Below are 19,089 nucleotides of genomic sequence, written 5' to 3'. Positions count from 1 at the left end.
GAGAGTGTAGTTATTCTTAGTTGGTAAAACATATAAGTGTTAAAACGGACAGTAGTTTAATGTGACATTTTGTACTTGCCTTGTATTCATCTTGTAAACAGTTTTTCATATGCCTTGAGTGTATTGCAAAAATAGCAGTTTTGACTTTACTGTCCCAATACTTATGGAGGGCACTATATTTCTGGTAGGAAAACAAAACAAGCTATGTTGTTCTGCACTATGACTGTTGTTGCCTAATATATTTTTTGTTGAATGCTGTTGCAGAATCTTATTTTGATTTATCCTTGCTTTCATGCAATTGTGTTATTCATAAATTTTTTTTTGAAATGCAAGCAGTAGGTGATAAGACAAGTTAAGACTAGTTACAAAAAGTATTAGAATACCCCAACACAGCAATCTCACTCCTCAGTCTGATTGTAACAATAACGAGAATGACCCAAACATAAGGGGCTGATTACATAGACATAATCATCCAATTTCTAATGTTGATATTTTCTAACCACCCTCATCAAACATCACCTCCTTTTCCTACTTCTTACTTTCTTTTCTTCTGCCTGTAATGGTGTAGTGTTTTGTTTTTGACTCAGCACTACATTGTCAGTTCAAATAATCAAATTAGATTCTTGCTGAGACCCATAAAAATGTAAGTGTATATTCAACATTGTCTAATAAACATATGGCCAAAAGTATGTGGACACCCGACCATCACACCTATATAAGATTGATGATCCAATTTCATAACCGTTGCCACAATGTTGGAAGCACCCAATTGTCTAAAATGTCTTTGTATTCTGTAGCATTAAGATGACCCTTCACTGGAATTAAGGGGCCTAGCCCAACTCCTGAAACACAGGCCCAGATCATTATCCCTCCTCCACCAAACTCCACAGTAGGCATTATGCATTCCAGTAGGTTGTGTTCTCCAGGCATCCGCCACTCCCAGATTTGTCCATCAGACTGCCAGATTGTGAAGTGTGATTCATCACTCCAGAGAACACGTTCCCACTGCTCCAGAGTCCAGTGGCAGCGTGCTTTACACCACTCCAGCTGACACTTGGCATTGCACATGTTGTTGTGAGGCTTACATACAGCTGCTTGGCCATGGAAATCCATTTCGTGAAGCTCCTGATGCAAAGTTCTTGTGTTAATGTTGCTTCCAGAGGCAGTTTGGAACTTTGTGGCGAGTTATGCACCAGATGACAGGTGAGTTTTACACGCTAGGCGCTTCAGCACTCGGCTGCCCCACTCTGTGAGTTTGCATAGTCTTCCACTTCGTGGCTGGGCTGTTGTTGTTCCTAGATGCTTCCATTTCACAATTACACCATTTACAGTTGACCTGTGCAGATTTAGTAGGGCAGAAATTTCACAAACTGAATGGGTAAAGGTGGCATCCTATGACAGTGCCACGTTTAAAGCAACTGAACTCTTCAGAATGACCCACTGTTCTGCCAATGTTTGTCTATGAGATTTCATGGCTATATGCTGGATTTTTTTCTCCTTTCAGCAATTGGTGTGGCTGAAACACCTGAACTCAATATTAGTAGGTGTGTCCAAATACTTTTGGCCATATAGTGTATATGTATGGTGGGGGGCTTGATAGGATTCCAATTATGAGAGGTAATTGGAGAGGCATTTGAAGTCTCTTTCCTGTCCTATTGTTATAATAAACCCATTTTAGACTTTGATGTAGATGGGTAAACCCAGTGTATCATTCTACCATATTGCTGTTGCCCGAGTGTGGCAATTCCTATATGTAAACTGCCTTTTCAGAGAGACACAAATGCCGATAGATGGACGCCATCTGATCGTTATTAGGACATACCCACTCCACCCTGATTACTCATTATATCTAAGGCCAAACCGTCCTTAATTCCACCTTTTTCAGAAAGGTCCTAGCCGTAGACTAATTTTGTCTGATCTTAACTGGAACTGTACTTGGCTCAATCCTCCTCTCGCTGTGATCATACCTCAAGCTCAAGTACATTCCGGAATGACATGAAAAACAATCATACAACAGGGCTTACATTAGCCGGCAATTTTTTTTTAAAAACCTTTAAAAATATTTCAAATATTGACTCTTAACTGGGGAAAATGAGTCTCCACAGTTCTAGACTAAATTAATTGCCCTACACAAATATCTGTGTTCTTTTATGTTATTTGTTAGGGTGATTTAAAAGGTTTAAAAAGCCTGTATTTATTATTATAGGGGTATTTTATTGAAAAATGATTTAGCTGTGAAGTCACAATGGTAAATGTTTTGTTCTAATAAAACATTTTATGAACATAATTTCCTATTTTTATTTTTTTTGCATGAACGTCTTTGCTGACATTTGACTTTTTTTTTTTATAGTATTTTCATTCGTTCATAGCATGTCCGGTACATTCTCTAATGTCTGGATAAATGAATACTTGCCAGTCATACTGTCCGGTTACACATTTTCCTAATGGAAGTTGTCATACTGTGACAACCACTCAAAAGGTTGTGGACAGTTTCTGTACAGATACTATTCTCTAAACTTATTGGAGATCATGCAGCAGGACATTGTCCCCAAACACACTACCCTAGCTATCAACATATTTTTTCAGGGGCCAAAAAGTGCCAATCTGAATCCAAGTGATCATGGCTTTCACTTGCTAAAACTGAAGGCAAAGAAAGCATAAAGTGTAAATGGATGCAGCACAGGCCTGGTGGAGCATGACCTTGCAAGATACCTAGAGGCTTCATGTACTTCATGCTACAAAATGCAACCTAGAAAAATACTACTTTATGACTAAATTAATTCACTGTTCATTTGCTTTATGTATGGTGGTAAGGATAATATTCGTATCACTTTCATTTTTATAATAATCCATACACATTAATTACCTATATTTTGTTCAGTGCCAGAGTACTCTTATAACACAGAGGACCATACCACTGTAATTTCGGATAAGAGCCCACTTGCTTAAAGAAAATCTTATCTCCAACTACATTAAACAATTTATGGAACACTATGTTTTACTTTTGTTGTTTTCCATTCCATTCCATGTTTTATTTTTTTCAGTTTTCAGTTCTGGCTAGAAGCAAGTCTTACAAATATAAACCACATCTCCATTACTTGAATGACACACAGACACCAATATATCAGTGACAAAAACACAAAATGACAGTTTAAAGTAAGAGTTTGCCCTTAAAGTCTCTCTCCCCTCTGTGTCACGTGTGTAAAGCTTCTCTTCGTATGTAGATTCCCCTGGAGCATATTATAATATGCCAGTTGACCCTCGTGGCCCCTATCTGTATGTATTTGTCCCTTTACACTATTTAAAAAATATTTTCCCTCTACCTCCCTTTTTCCGTTCTATACCACAAAAAAGTCTCCTCTTTCTTTTCGCTCCAAGACTGGAGCGTTTGGAGATGGGAGGCCGAGAATAGTTGTTGATCTTGGCAGAGGACATGAAGGAAGCCTCATGTGAACTTTTGCTCTGGTATGAGCTGCATAGTAAAAATCATCAGAGGTCTGTGACGTGCAGTGTAGCTCTCAGTGCTGCAAAGAGAAGTTCTCTTTCTCTCTGTGTGCCTCTCTGCTGCTTTGTCGTTGTCACACTCATGCTTCCCATTCCAGACGCTTGCCTTCTCTTACACCGGCAGCTCCCTCCGCCCAGTTGGATGTGTGAGTGTGTGTGTCTCGCCCTTGTCCCTGGATCTGTGGAATGGCTCCGGTGTTGGCATGAAAGTTGAAGGAAAGGAAGAGAGCGAGTCAATGTGCTCATTTGCGGCATCGCCCGAGCCGTCGCTACCCTTTGCTTGCTTGTGTTTCCTCCAGGCTCATGTCTCCCACAGCTTTCCTTTTCCAGAGGCTTGACTAATTCAATTAAGCCTAAAGGATATTTGAGAACAGACCCGGAGTCTCCTCAGACCATGCCAAGAATGTGGAACACTGTGTAAAACAGAGGAGTGGGTCAGGTCATACATCCCCTTTGATTGTTGTTAATAATACGGACAAACTCAGCCCATATCCTTCTCGCTCCTCCACAGCACTAGAGAACATGAAAGCTGCCTGGGTTTTAGGGTGGAGTTGTCATAGATTGTGTCTGTGTTTCCTTTTTATATGGGGCAGGATAGCCAATTGGAACCCCATGTTCTCTCTCACCTGCTGTGGTAGAGTAGGATTGGGATCAGGGTCTTTGGGACAAGAAACATGGAACACATTTCATACTCAAAACCGCTACGGTAAAAAAGGCTTTCCTGTCTTTTTTTGATATATTTCGAAGGCACAGGCTCTGTTCTTGGCTGGTAATGTGTGTGTGTGTGTGGTTGTCTGTGTGCGTGCATGTCTTTGTTTCCACGGTGCCTATGTGTATGTATGTGTATTTGTTACCATAGTTGTGTCGACCAACAATACCCACATGGATAGTAAATGTAGGAAAATCTGAACTTGTGGGTCCTTTCACTAATCAGCTTGAGGAAAATGCTGTTTTTGGCTTCAAGGTTAGGTTTATGGTAAATGTTGCATTTGGGGTCAGGAGTTACAGTTAAGGTTAGGCTCTTGCTTTACTACACTTCTGAAGACCAGAAATCACCGGAAGGATATTTAAACATTGAATATTGTGCTGGAGGAGACAGTTCATTGGTAAAATGCTATTTTCAGCTTTGGGAATAACTTGTGCGCGCACAAGTATGCGATACATTTCTGGTCCTCAATTTGTATGCAATTCCGTAATTTCCGTGCGTGTGTGTGTCTCAGTGTGCACAAATTAGTATGTGTTTGTATCTGTGTGTTTGCTTCCTTCCAAGGAGTGTGTTTTATTAGACATGAGCAGCTCCTTTCCCCGCTGTGTGCCTGGTCAGAACAAAGCTATATGACTGCATAAAAAAAGCAGCCTGGGCCATTCATTTGAATTATTTGTTTTGCTACATAAACATTACTGCCTCCCTGGCCATGAGTGCAGACACCTCCTTAATTTGCTCAGGGTGGCTGGAAAAGAAGGGGAGAGTAAGGAATAGGCTCTGGCCTTGTGTGACCCTATGTGAGATAGCTGCCACCGCTGCTTCCTGCAACTCAGTAAATCGGAGGGAGTTTGGCTTAGCTTGTATGTTTGTGTGTGTGTTTTGTTGTTGGAGTGTTTTTTTTTATACTCTAACCTCTAATTTGAAGCGCACAAGTGCAACATCAATAAAGTAAAATTTATTGAATCTCTGGCTGTATTATTTAAGTAATTTAGCAGATGCTCATATCAAGTGAAACTTTCAGTAGTGAGTACATACATTTTCACATCTTTTAGTACTGGCACCTGTGAAAATGAAACCCACACATCATGCAGAGTTCCTTAGGGTTAGATAATTGGCGCAAATCTATTGTCTGTATCCAGCCAACTACATTGTACAGTTTTAAATACATCCAGCATTTATTCTTTGACCTTGACATGCTTCAATAAAAAAAATTATGAATTTATGCTCTTCATTTGGAGCCTACCTCAACTTTCTCCCACCAATCATCCTTGCACTGAATATGTCAGTTATACACTGCTCAAAAAAACATGGGAACATGTAATCATCACAGTACAACACAAAGTCAATTAATCTTCAGGAATATTAATTTGTCCAGTTAGGAAGCATAAGCAATTAAGAATCAATGTCACGTCTTTTGGTGTAAATGAAAGTGACAACAGGTTTACTGGAGAGGTAACAGCAAGACAACCCCCAGAAAGAGAATGGTTTTGCAGGTGGTGGCCACAGCCAATTGCTCTCTCCTTATCCTTCCTGACAGATTATTCTCTAGTTTGCGTTCTGCTAGTGTCCTGGTCACTACTGGTAGCATGAGGCTGTAATTGCAGCCCATCAGGTTGCATGGATAGTCCAGCTCCTCCAGGATGGCACATCCAAACATGCTGTCACAAGAAGGTTTGCTGTGTCTCCCAGGACAGTATCAAGAGCATGGAGGAGATACCAGGAAATGGGGCATTACACGAGGAGAGCAGGATATGGCCGTAGAATGGCATCAACCCAGCAGCAGGACTGATATATGCTCCTTTGTTTGAGGAGGAACAGGAGGAGCACGGCCAGAGCCCTACAAAATGACCCCCAGTGGGCTGCTGTTGTGCATGTTTCTGACCAAACTGTCATTCACAGACTTCCAACGGTACCCTCACTGCTGTTAGGTACCAGGATTAAATCCTCAGACCCATCGTCAGACCTCACACTGTTGCATTGGGCGCTGGGTAACTCCTGGTGCAGGACAATGCCCAGCCTCATGTGGCCAGAGTGTGTAGCCAGTTCCTGGATGACGAAGGCATTGTTGCAGTTGACTAGCCCTCACGTTCCTCAGGCCTGAATCCAATTGAAAACCTCTGGGACATTATATATTGGTGCATCTGATGCTGCTGTGTAGAGCCACCGACTGCCCAGGAGCTCACTGATGCCCTGATCCAGATCTGGGAAGAGATCCCCCAGGACACCATTCACCGTCTCACCAGGAGCATGCCCAGACGTTGTCAGGAGTGCATACAGGCACATGGGGGCCATACACACTACTGAGTCACATTATGAGTTGCCGTGGTGAAATTCATGCAAGTTGGAACAGCCTGTGATTTCAATGGTTTACATAGATTTCCGCTGTTGGTTTGAATCCAGCCCTCAATTGATTGGTGATTTTGGTTTCCATTGACCGTTGTTAAGTCATTTTGTTCTCAACGAATTACACGTTGTGCAGTAAAGATTTTTGACATGAAATATATTTTGTTCATCAAGACCTGATGTGTGTTCCCTTCATTTTTTGGAGCAGTGTAGTATGTCAACACCTACTTGAACATATCACCCACCTTCAGTCTGAAGTTAAATCCAGAATTGTTTTCTTGTTCCTCAATATGGAATCCTTCACCTGAAACCAGGTCAGTAAATGAAATGCTATTTACAACACTGACATCTGTTTTATCAGCACCACCCCCTTCAGCACTTATCATCTCAACTGGCTTTTCTACATACACAACGGCCGACTTGCCAGACCCCCCCCCCCCCCCCCAACATCTGCTATTCCAATAGTAACATGGTAACCATGTTATGTCCATCTTAAAACAATTCCACATGTTAGCTTTGTAGAAATCGCTAATTAAGGCCAAATACTTCCAGTATATTATAATGACTGATTGCAATTGTGTGTGTGCATGCAAGTCTGTTTTTGCAAGTAACGGTTCTGTATATGTCTGTGGACCGGTCTACCTGTGCATTTCTGTGACCTGAGAAGTAGGAGTAACATGACATTTGGAAATTCAGATGGTCTGTGTGTGATGGTCTGTGTGTGATGGTCTATGTATTACTTATTGGTCCTATTTTCTGTAATTTTATAATACCTTTCTTTGTTTTTCTGTCTCCTGGAAAATGCTTGCCAAACATGTACCAGCAAATGATAACTGTCCATTAAATCAAGCAGAAATCAAGGCCAACCATATGCATGCAGTATATCGACTGACTCCCATGGCATATTCATTGTGTTGTCCAGCACTGAGATATTCTGCTGGCTCAGACTATAGAGAGCACACTGATATAGAGTTATGCGGCTGGATGTTTTTCTAACTCCCATCTTGGTTTTGGCCTGCATGGGACATATTATATTACACCCTATGAAAGCAGTGCTGGATCCCCTCGCCAGATCTTTGTTTGTGCCATAAATGTCCTCGTAGTGGGGTGGAAAGAGAGGTGTATAGTTGAGCATACTGCCGACCGTGTGGCTATTCCCTCATCTCACCACTGTGCAAAAACAGTGGTGAGACTTACTTGGTTGTACTTACCCTCTCCACCAATGGCTCTGACCTGTGCTCCTACTCTGTGTTTTCTCTGTGCTTGATTGTTGAGATGCTTAAGGTTACTCTGTGTGTCTTTGTGTTTGCCTTCTGTGTGTAGGAATGTGGTACCAACTAAAGTTTCCATCTCTGTGTGTTTCTAGGGACGTGTTACCTGGTGGTTTGTACACTTACCAGGTCCAAACCATCTCATCCCGCAGTGAAAGTGAACCCTCCCCACCCCTTACCCACCAGCTTGGAATGCCATACTGTGGAGACGGACGCATCCAGAGGTAACGTGTGTGTACATTTGTTTGCCTGCTTGTTTGTGGGTGAGTTTTCTTCAAGAAAACAGTCTCCTTTCTATCTGCAAGTCTGTCTCTCTCTCTTTCTGTCAGGTCCCACGCGGAGGAATGTGATGATATGAATTCTATGAATGGAGACGGTTGTTCCAACCAGTGTAAGAAGGAGCCCTTCTTCAACTGTGTCGGTACGTCCTCTTCAACACTATCAATATATAAAAAGAGACATTATAAGCATTGAAATTACATCATCAATATGTCAAAATAAAGGCATTTTGAAGGTTGTAATTCCACCATCAATATGTCAAAAATAGATACATTTTAAACACTGTAATTGTAGTCATCATAGAGATATTTTATTATTTATTAATTAACATAATGTGATATAGTGGCTGATTTTATGACAAAAACAATAGATAATAGTAAAGACATTGATACAGCCCTTTGCATACAGAATTCTGAAGTTGCTTTAAAATGAAGTTTAAAAAAACAATTGAGGAAGCAGGTAGTTCAAGGTAGTTCACAGTTTTAAATTGATGCATTTCAGTACAACAGTAGCTTGAGTAGAGATGGTCAAAGCAGACAGTCAGACAGGTCCGGAGCTATGTACGTAGGTTGAAGTCTTGCACTGTCTATCCAGCAAGAACTGACCACATCAATGTATCGAGCCCCACCCATTACCCATTAACATCAGGACAGAATTTTGTCCGTAACCTTAGACACCAGCATAGAATTATTCTGAGACCCATCTGTGAATCACAAAATAACATCAAGCAATTAGGATATTCCCCTTCCCTGCATTAATGAATTTGTCAACATGTCTTTTCAACATTTGGATGAAAGGAATCCATTTAGAATAATAGGCCGATCTTCGTATGTAATGAATCACATTTACAACTTAAATCAATTTGAAAAATAGCCTTATTTAACTGCCATTCACTAAATTAAAACGTTCTGGATTTGCATGGCATCCTTTCACAGGGGCTTTGCTAAAGCACGCTTGTAACCAACATAACAAAACAATACATTTACCCTACATTCAATATTGTTTAGGTAGCCAAATAGGCTATCTCGCTCATGTGATGCAATGTGATATTATCACATGTTGTTATAAGTAGCTCCATGTGTGTATGCAGTAGAAATACTAAATGACTAAAATGTAAACATGTAAAACATAAATAATTCATATAATTGCAAAGGGTCAAAAAGATTTTGTTGAAGGAAAAATCTGGGGAAAATACTGGTCTTCATGGTTTTCTGACTTTCTTAGCCGGGGCAACGCACAAACCTTTTTAGATGCATCAGCAGCTGTTTTGGGGGAATAAAAGAATGCTAGAAAACTCATAAAAACATTTTTGACTCAGTAGAGCATCTGGAACTTGAGAATTACTTTTTTCCCAGTGTTGTCCAAGTCCAGGACTTGTGATGCGACTTGGATTCCACCATTGGTGAATCGGGCTTGGACTACCCTTTTCTACCTTTAGGGACTCAATACTGTATTTGCTTGAATGATTTGTTGTCAATTTTTACTTTAAATTGCTAGGCTATGATAAAAACATTGTGAGCAATGCTAAGGGGACCGTTTCCCAGACTCAGATTAAACCTAGTCCATGACTAAAAATGTATTACCAAAGATGTTTTCCACTGAGCATGATTTTTTTTGTAAGGGACTATGCTTAATCTATGACTGGGAAGCCATGTTAGTTTTTTTGTGACATGCGTCACATCATCTGGTGAACAGACAAACATTGTAAATGCATAGAACATATTGTGTTTTCTTATAAAGGAGCTGGGGTTTACAGGTGCTGGTCATAAAATTTGAATACCATCAAAAAGTTCATTTATTTCAGTAATTCCATTAAAAAAGTGAAACTTGTATATTATATTAATTAATTTAACACAGACTGATTTATTTCAAATGTTTATTTATTTTGTTTATTGTTTATTTGTGATGATTATAACTGACAACTAATGAAAATCCCAAATTCAATATCTCTGAAAATTGTAATATTACTTAAGACCAATACAAAAAAAGGATTTTTAGAAATGTTGGCCAACTGAAAAGTATGAACATGTAAAGTATGAGCATGTACAGCACTCAATACTTAGTTGGGGCTCCTTTTGATTTTCTATAGGGTTAAGGTCAGGCGAGTTTGCTGGCCAATTAAGAACAGGGATACCATGGTCCTTAAACCAGGTTCTGGTAGCTTTGGCACTGTGTGCAGGTGCCAAGTCATCATCATCATCTTCTTCCGCTTCATCCGGGGCCGGGTCGCGGGGGCAGCAGTCTAAGCAGGGATGCCCAGACTTCCCTCTCCCCAGACACTTCCTCCAGCTCTTCCGGGGGGACACCGAGGCGTTCCCAGGCCAGCCGGGAGACATAGTCCCTCCAGCGTGTCCTAGGTCTTCCCCGGGGTCTCCTCCCGGTGGGACGGGACCGGAACACCTTCCCTGGAAGGCGTTCCGGAGGCATCCGAAACAGATGCCCAAGCCACCTCAGCTGACCCCTCTCGATGTGGAGGAGCAGCGGCTCTACTCCGAGCTCCTCCCGGGTGACCGAGCTTCTCACCCTATCTCTAAGGGAACGCCCAGCCACCCTGCGGAGAAAGCTCATTTCGGCCGCCTGTATCCGGGATCTTGTCCTTTCGGTCATGACCCAAAGCTCATGACCATAGGTGAGAGTAGGAACGTAGATTGACCGGTAAATCGAGAGCTTCGCCTTGCGGCTCAGCTCTTTCTTCACCACGACAGACCGATACATCGACCGCATTACTGCAGAAGCTGCACCGATCCGTCTGTCAATCTCCCGTTCCATCCTTCCCTCACTCGTGAACAAGACCCCTAGATACTTAAACTCCTCCACTTGAGGCAGGCACTCTCCACCAACCTGAAGTGAGCAAGCCACCCTTTTCCGACTGAGGACCATGGCCTCAGATTTGGAGGTACTGATTCTCATCCCCACCGCTTCACACTCGGCTGCAAACCGTCCCAGCGCATGCTGAAGGTCCTGGTTTGAAGAGGCCAACACGACAACATCATCCGCAAAGAGCAGAGACGAAATCGTGTGGTCCCCAAACCTGACACCCTCCGGCCCCTGGCTGCGTCTAGAAATTCTGTCCATAAAAATTATGAACAGAACCGGTGACAAAGGGCAGCCCTGCCGGAGTCCAACATGCACTGGGAACAAGTCTGACTTACTGCCGGCAATGCGGACCAAGCTCCTGCTTCGGTCGTACAGGGACCTGACAGCCCTTAGCAAAGGACCCAGGACCCCATATTCCCGAAGCACTCTCCACAGGAATGCCGCGAGGGACACAGTCGAATGCCTTCTCCAAATCCACAAAACACATGTGGATTGGTTGGGCAAACTCCCATGAACCCTCCAACACCCCGTAGAGGGTATAGAGCTGGTCCAGTGTTCCACGGCCCGGACGAAAACCACACTGTTCCTCTTGAATCCGAGGTTCTACACAGGTGCCAAGTCCTGTTGGAAAATGAAATCTGCATCTCCATAAAGTTGGTCAGCAGCAGGAAGCATGAAGTGCTCTAAAACTTCCTAGTAGACGTTGACCTTGGACCTCAGAAAACACAGTGGACCAACACCAGCAGATTACATGGCACCCCAAACCATCACTGACTGTGGAAACTTTACACTGGACTTCAAGCAACGAGGATTCTGTGCCTCTCCTCTCTTCCTCCAGACTCTGGGACCTTGATTTCCAAAGGAAATGCAAAATGTACTTCTATCAGAGAATATAACTCAGCAGCAGTCCTGTCCTTTTTGTCTTTAGCCCAGGCGAGACGCTTCTGACGCTGTGTCTTGTTCAAGAGTTGCTTGACACAAGAAAAGCGACAGCTGAAACCCATGTCTTGCATACGTCTGTGCGTGGTGGTTCTTGAAGCACTGACTGCAGCTGCAGTCCACTCTTTGTGAATCTTCCCCACATTTTTAAATGGGTTTTGTTTCTCAATCCTCTCCAGGGTGCGGCTATCCCTATTGCTTGTACACTTTTTTTCTACCACATCCTTTCCTTCCCTTCGCCTCTCTATTAATGTGCTTGGACACAGAGCTCTGTGAACAGCCAGCCTCTTTAGACTTTTTGTGTCTTGCCCTCCTTGTGCAAGGTGTCAATGGTCGTCTTTTTGACAGCTGTCAAGTCAGCAGTCTTCCCCATGATTGTGTAGCCTACAGAACTAGACTGAGAGACCATTTAAAGGCCTTTGCAGGTGATTTGGGTTAATTAGCTGATTAGAGTGTGGCACCAGGTGTCTTCAATATTGAACCTTTTCACAATATTCAAATTTTCTGAGATACTGAATTTGGGGTTTTCATTAGTTGTCAGTTATAATCATCAAAATTAAAAGAAATAATCACTTGAAATATATCAGTCTGTGTGGAATGAATGTATAAATTATACAAATTTCACTTTTTGAATGGAATTACTGAAATATATCAACGCTATTAGTGTGTGAGTTTCGGTATAGCATCTCAATATTAGATCATGCATTTTGTCACGCATTAACACCATGCCAAGTTTGAATATTTCGCTAGACACCATTAAGCATTGTGTTAAACTGACTAACGATTCTTATTACATTTACCTCCACCACCAATAGAATCTATGAACTGTTTGGCTTTTGCCACTGGCCGTTTTAACAGCTTATTAGCCAGTAATAGGTCTACTAGTATCTACTAACTAATTGGAATAGTATAAGAATTGAGCAATTTCTAGCGAGACTTTACTCTGGTTAATTCTATTTCATTTCATGGCACAACGCAATCTGTTTTTCTTTCATTCGTGAATAACATTGATACAACAAATATCAATATAGGTGATGATAACTGACTTTTTCATCAAGTGAAAAGATGAGAGAATCATGGAAACCATACTCTTTTACTTCCCAAGGGGGTGATCTAGCCTATATTATCAGAAAAAGCATGCACGGATGCGTCCTTCCAAAATGCACCAGTATAACCGTAAATAGTTTTATTTTAGGCTTACTTTAACGTACAGTGGGGAGAACAAGTATTTGATACACTGCTGATTTTGCAGGTTTTCCCACTTACAAAGCATGTAGAAGTCTGTAATTTTTATCATAGGTACTCTTCAACTGTGAGTGACGGAATCTAAAACAAAATCCAGAAAATCACATTGTATGTATTTGTAAGTAATTAATTTGCATTTTATTGCATGACAAGTATTTCATACATCAGAAAAGCAGAACTTAATATTTGGTACAGAAACCTTTGTTTGCAATTACAGAGATCATACGTTTCCTGTAATTCTTGACCAGGTTTGCACAGATTGCACCAGGGTTTTTGACCCACTCCTCCATACGGACCTTCTCCAGATCCTTCAGGTTTCGGGGCTGTCGCTGGGCAATACAGACTTTCAGCTCCCTCCAAAGATTTTTTATTGGGTTCAGGTCTGGAGACTGGCTAGGCCACTCCAGGACCTTGAGATGCTTCTTATGGAGCCACTTCTTAGTTGCCCTGGCTGTGTGTTTCGGGTCGTTGTCATTCTGGAAGACCCAGCCACGACCCATCTTCAATGCTGTTACTGAGGGAAAGAGGTTGTTGGCCAAGATCTCGCGATACATGGCCCCATCCATCCTTCCCTCAATACGGTGCAGTCGTCCTGTCCCCTTTGCAGAAAAGCATCCCAAAAAAATGATGTTTCCACCTCCATGCTTCACGGTTGGGATTGTGTTCTTGGGGTTGTAGTTATCCTTCTTCTTCCTCCAAACATGGCAAGTGGAGTTTAGACAAAAAGCTAAAAAAAATTCTCATCAGACCACATGACCTTCTCCTATTCCTCCTCTGGATCATCCAGATGGTCATTGGCAAACTTCAGACGGGCCTGGACATGTGCTGGCTTGAGCAGGGGGACATTGCGTGCACTGCAAGATTTTAATCCATGCCAGCGTAGTGTATTACTAATGGTTTTCTTTGAGACTGTGGTCCCAGCTCTCTTCAGGTCATTGACCAGGTCCTGCCGTGTAGTTCTGGGCTGATCCCTCACATTCCTCATGATCATTGATGCCCCACGATGTGAGATCTTGCTTATTGTCCTGTAGCCCATCCCAACCTTGTGCAGGTCTATAATTTTATCCCTGACAGCTCTCTGGTCTTGGCCATTATGGAGAGGTTGGAGTCTGTTTGATTGAATGTGTGGACAGGTGTATTTTTTAAAATCAACATTTTGTTGAACAAAAGAAAACAGAATGAATTAAAGAGGGACATAACATAACTGTTTTTTTTGACTAAATATATTCAACTATTTAATGTTTTTTTGCCAGAATGAGTTGACAGAAGCACTTAAGGAGGCAGAGGCTGAGTTTTAACACAACCCTAGATATCTGAGCCATATTTACATACAAACATATTGCACTTTATTTTCATGTGTACTGATGAGCCAAAATATCAAGACCACCTGCAAAAATATAGTATTGGCCCTCCGTGTGCCTCCAGAATAGCGCAGACCCGCAGAGGCATGATCTCCACAAGTCCCCTGAAGGTGTCCTGTGGTATCTGGCACCAAGACATCAGCAGCAGGTCCTGTAAGTTTGCGAGCATCCCACACATGCTCACGCTCTTTCTCCTGGCTTGTCGTCTTCCCACTGTGCATCCTTGGTGCCATTACTTCCCCCAGTAAACAGTGCATAGGTGCAACGCTGTCCATCCTCCTTCCACTGCTCTAAGGTCCAGTTCCAACGCTCATGTGCCCATTGTAGGCACATTTGACGGTAGACAGGGATCATCTTGGGCACTCTGACCGGTCTGTGGCTACAAGGCCCTATACGCAGCTGAGTTCAATGCACTGTGTCTTATGCCATTCCTCTTGTAACCATCAAATAACATTGTCTGTGACTTGTGCCACAGTAGACCTGTTGGTTCGGACCAGACAGGATAGCAGGATAGTTGAAAAGCCATGACTGAGACCGTAACATGCTCCGAAAGTAGATGAAATATTGAGAGAACATTTCCATCCCCTGATCAGATCTTTTAGTGTGAATCCATTCAGCTACATTCTGCTTTCCGTTCCATCTCAATGACTTCAATAGTCCCTTGTTTTGAACAAGCATACACTCACCTAAAGGATTATTAGGAACACCATACTAATACTGTGTTTGACCCCCTTTCTCCTTCAGAACTGCCTTAATTCTACGTGGCATTGATTCAACAAGGTGCTGAAAGCATTCTTTAGAAATGTTGGCCCATATTGATAGGATAGCATCTTGCAGTTGATGGAGATTTGTGGGATGCACATCCAGTGCACGAAGCTCCCGTTCCACCACATCCCAAAGATGCTCTATTGGGTTGAGATCTGGTGACTGTGGGGGCCATTTCAGTACAGTGAACTCATTGTCATGTTCAAGAAACCAATTTGAAATGATTCGAGCTTTGTGACGTGGTGCATTATCCTGCTGGAAGTAGCCCTCAGAGGATGGGTACATGGTGGTCATAAAGGGATGGATATGGTCAGAAACAATGCTCAGGTAGGCCGTGGCATTTAAACGATGCCCAATTGGCACTAAGGGGCCTAAAGTGTGCCAAGAAAACATCGCCCACACCATTACACCACCACAACCAACAGCCTGCACAGTGGTAACAAGGCATGATGGATGTTCTCATTCTGTTTACGCCAAATTCTGACTCTACCATCTGAATGTCTCAACAGAAATTGAGACTCATCAGACCAGGCAACATTATTCCAGTCTTCAACTGTCCAATTTTGGTGAGCTCGTGCAAATTGTAGCCTCTTTTTCCTATTTGTAGTGGAGATGAGTGGTACCCGGTGGGGTCTTCTGCTGTTGTAGCCCATCCGCCTCAAGGTTGTGCGTGTTGTGACTTCACAAATGCTTTGCTGCATACCTCGGTTGTAACGAGTGGTTATTTCAGTAAAGGTTGCTCTTCCTTCAGCTTGAATCATTCGGCCCATTCTCCTCTGACCTCTAGCATCAACAAGACGTTTTTGCCCCCACAGGACTGCCGCATTCTGGATGTTTTTCCCTTTTCACACCATTCTTTGTAAACCCTAGAAATGGTTGTGCGTGAAAATCCCAGTAACTGAGCAGATTGTGAAATACTCAGACCGGCCCGACTGGCACCAACAGCCACGCCACGCTCAAAATTGCTTAAATCACCTTTCTTTCCCATTCTGACATTCAGTTTGGAGTTCAGGAGATTGTCTTGACCAGGACCACACCCCTAAATGCATTGAAGCAACTGCCATGTGATTGGTTGATTAGATAATTGCATTAATGAGAAACTGAACAGGTGTTCCTAATAATCCTTTAGGTGTGTGTATTTTGATTGGTATGCTGTTTTGGTACATAATGTGTCACGTATCTCACTCTGAATTTCTGGCTGATTTAATTAACATGCGGGCTCTGTGAGTGACAGCAGCAAGGTGTTCACTAGTTATAGGTCTCATTTATTTCTCTTAAGAGTGGCCGTTGTTTATTGTGGTTATGTTGACTCTTACAGAGTCTGGAAACCATTGTCTTTTGATGGAAATACATAACTCATATAGTGGATTGTTGGTGCGTTCTTAGTAGCGTTTTGGTAAAAAAAATGGAAACTGTCAATTTTGTCATAGCTGGTCTTGCCTCATTTGTGTGTGTTTGTGTATGCATGCATGGACATTAGTGGTGTTTGCATGTGTATGCATTCATTCTTTCTGTTTGTTTCTCACAACCCATCAATATGCTGGCAGGCCCGATTGCGTTGTCTTCCACTGACCACAGTATTCAGGGATATGTGTGGGAAGGACTGACATATTTCTAGTTTTTATGTGGATATAGGAAACTATAATGAAAATGTTGTGAAGTTGTGACTCATCCTTGTATTTATGCTAGTAATACAGGAAAAATCATACAAATGGCCTTTTTAATTTCTTAATCACCAAAACTATTTTAAAATATAACACTTGTTGAACATAACATTGAGCTGACATAACCTTTTATCTGTATATTTTAGGGAAGCCTACAGAATATATTACTTTAGCCGTGAAGCTCTCGTTTTGGACTTGCATGAAATCTCCATGATGTGTCACTGCCCATCATGAAACAACATATTAGATTGTCTGTGAATATTATGTAAACTGTATTAATTTTCCATTATAATTTGATATAAGAATTAATGGTGTGTTTAGACATCTAGCCTGTAAAACAAGTAGTTGTTTAGTAACATTTTCAATTTGATTATTGTAATTGCTTATTCCCTTCTAAGACCTTATCAATTATGAATTTCATTTTGCACATTTACTTCATTTTGCCTATGCATGTATAATGCAATTGGCCAAGTGCCTATATTAGTGAAGATGCTTTGTTGTCTAAGTGAAGCCATTCAATTACTTAAAACAATAGTGACTGAATAAAAAAAATATATATCTGATCTGGTCTATATTTAGTAATTTTGTCTCTGTACACTGTTTACAAAACTGTTCAACTTCAGAATTTTTGTTGATTCCAAGGGATTACATAAAATAATGTGAATAGTTAAAACAACTACATATTTAGCCATGAATCACAGTGTTATTGGTCAGTGTTGGGTCATTTCGAGAGTATGTATTTATTCATGTTCATTCATCAAAACCCAGTCCTTACTACACCAATCATATTTAATGTGAAAATAAGCCAAAATCTTTCTGACACTCCCTTAAATGTATAGCACTAACACATGCCCAAGCATTTCCCACATTCCGTGTTTTTCAGTTTCTATCTCTCTCTCTTTCTCACATTTTCTCGCTCCCGATTAAGCTCAAATTCCATCTCAACCTCTCCTCACTTTCTATCCATTTGGAGTGGCACAAGTTGATTCTATATGCCCCCATCTACAGCCCCTGGTTTCAACATCATCAAAGTAGAGTACAGCTCTAAATGGATCTGAGCTGGGGAGTGCTGGAATTTCAAGGAGGCCCAGCCAACTTGGCACGGAATGCTGCCTTCCCCTAACTGGAACCCCTGACAATGAGAGAGCACACGCACAACCCAACCTCCCCAAGCCCAGCTCCAAGCCCCTGGTCCAGCCCCAACTCCGGGTGGGATGTCTGGAAAAGCCATACTGGTGCATCCTCCTGCCTGGTCTCTCACCCGTCACTGTGCTTCCCTCCGTCATTCTCTCTCTCCTTCTCACCTCCTCCCTTTTCAAAAAAGCACAAAGAATCCCACAATGTCAAGTTCTTTAGTTACTGTTCTGCTCTCAAAGGCCCTTGTCTTTCTCTGCCCTGCCTTACAGGGGAGTGCACGCTTGAAGTGTTATTTTATTTATACCTTTATCCAAATGTCATCTGAAAGGAAAACAATTATTAGATATAAACTAAAAAAGACTGGAACTGCTAAGAGAAGGTAGATATGTTTACGCTCTGAGAGTAAAGGGGGAGAAGACATGAAGTGGAGGGGACTTTTAAATACTACCCCTGTTGATACATTGTTCTCTGAGAGTTAAACAGATGTTAAGGTGTGGAGTAATGGAGTTGTATTTTGTAGGATATGTCTGCCACTCTGTATTAGTATGCAGAGTTACCCAAGGTGCCTTGTGTACTTGAGTAAAAATATGGACCCACTTACAAGTCATCAAACAATACATATAGTTAGGTCTGGAAAAATGTGGACACTGACGTTGTTTTCATAATTTTGACTCTGTTCACCAGGACAATGGATTTAAATGAAACATCCGAGATGCAACTGAAGTGCAGATTTTCAGCTTTATTTCAACGGGTTCAATAAAAAATTGTTATGAAACATTTAGGAATTGCAACCATTTTCATTTACAGTCCCCTTATTTCAGGGGCTCAAATGTAATTGGACAAATTAACACAATCATAAATAAAATGTTCATTTTTAATACTTCGTTGAGAATCCTTTGGAGGCAATGACTACTTGAAGTCTGGAACGCATGGACATCACCAAATGCTGGGTTTCCTCCTTTGTGATGCCTTGCCAGGTCTTAACTGCAGCTGTCTTCAGTTGTTGTTTTTTCGTGGGACTTTCTGCCTTAAGTTCCGTCTTCAGCATGTGAAATGCA

General features: G+C 41.8%; 1 protein-coding gene across 1 annotated transcript in view; it reads left to right on the top strand.

The window, feature by feature from the left end:
* pappaa (pregnancy-associated plasma protein A, pappalysin 1a) overlaps positions 1 to 19,089 on the top strand; it is a 174,742-nt gene that overhangs the window by 69,884 nt on the left and 85,769 nt on the right. The window contains exons 8-9 of the mRNA XM_010877932.4: positions 7,920 to 8,048; positions 8,154 to 8,245. Coding sequence (XP_010876234.3) covers positions 7,920 to 8,048; positions 8,154 to 8,245 — 221 coding nt within the window. The remainder of the gene's footprint in view (positions 1 to 7,919; positions 8,049 to 8,153; positions 8,246 to 19,089) is intronic.

Source organism: Esox lucius, chromosome 14, assembly GCF_011004845.1.
Source record: "Esox lucius isolate fEsoLuc1 chromosome 14, fEsoLuc1.pri, whole genome shotgun sequence".
NCBI lineage: Eukaryota > Metazoa > Chordata > Actinopteri > Esociformes > Esocidae > Esox > Esox lucius.
Note: the sequence above shows the minus strand (reverse complement) of the source record. Positions and strands in the feature narration are given on the sequence as shown.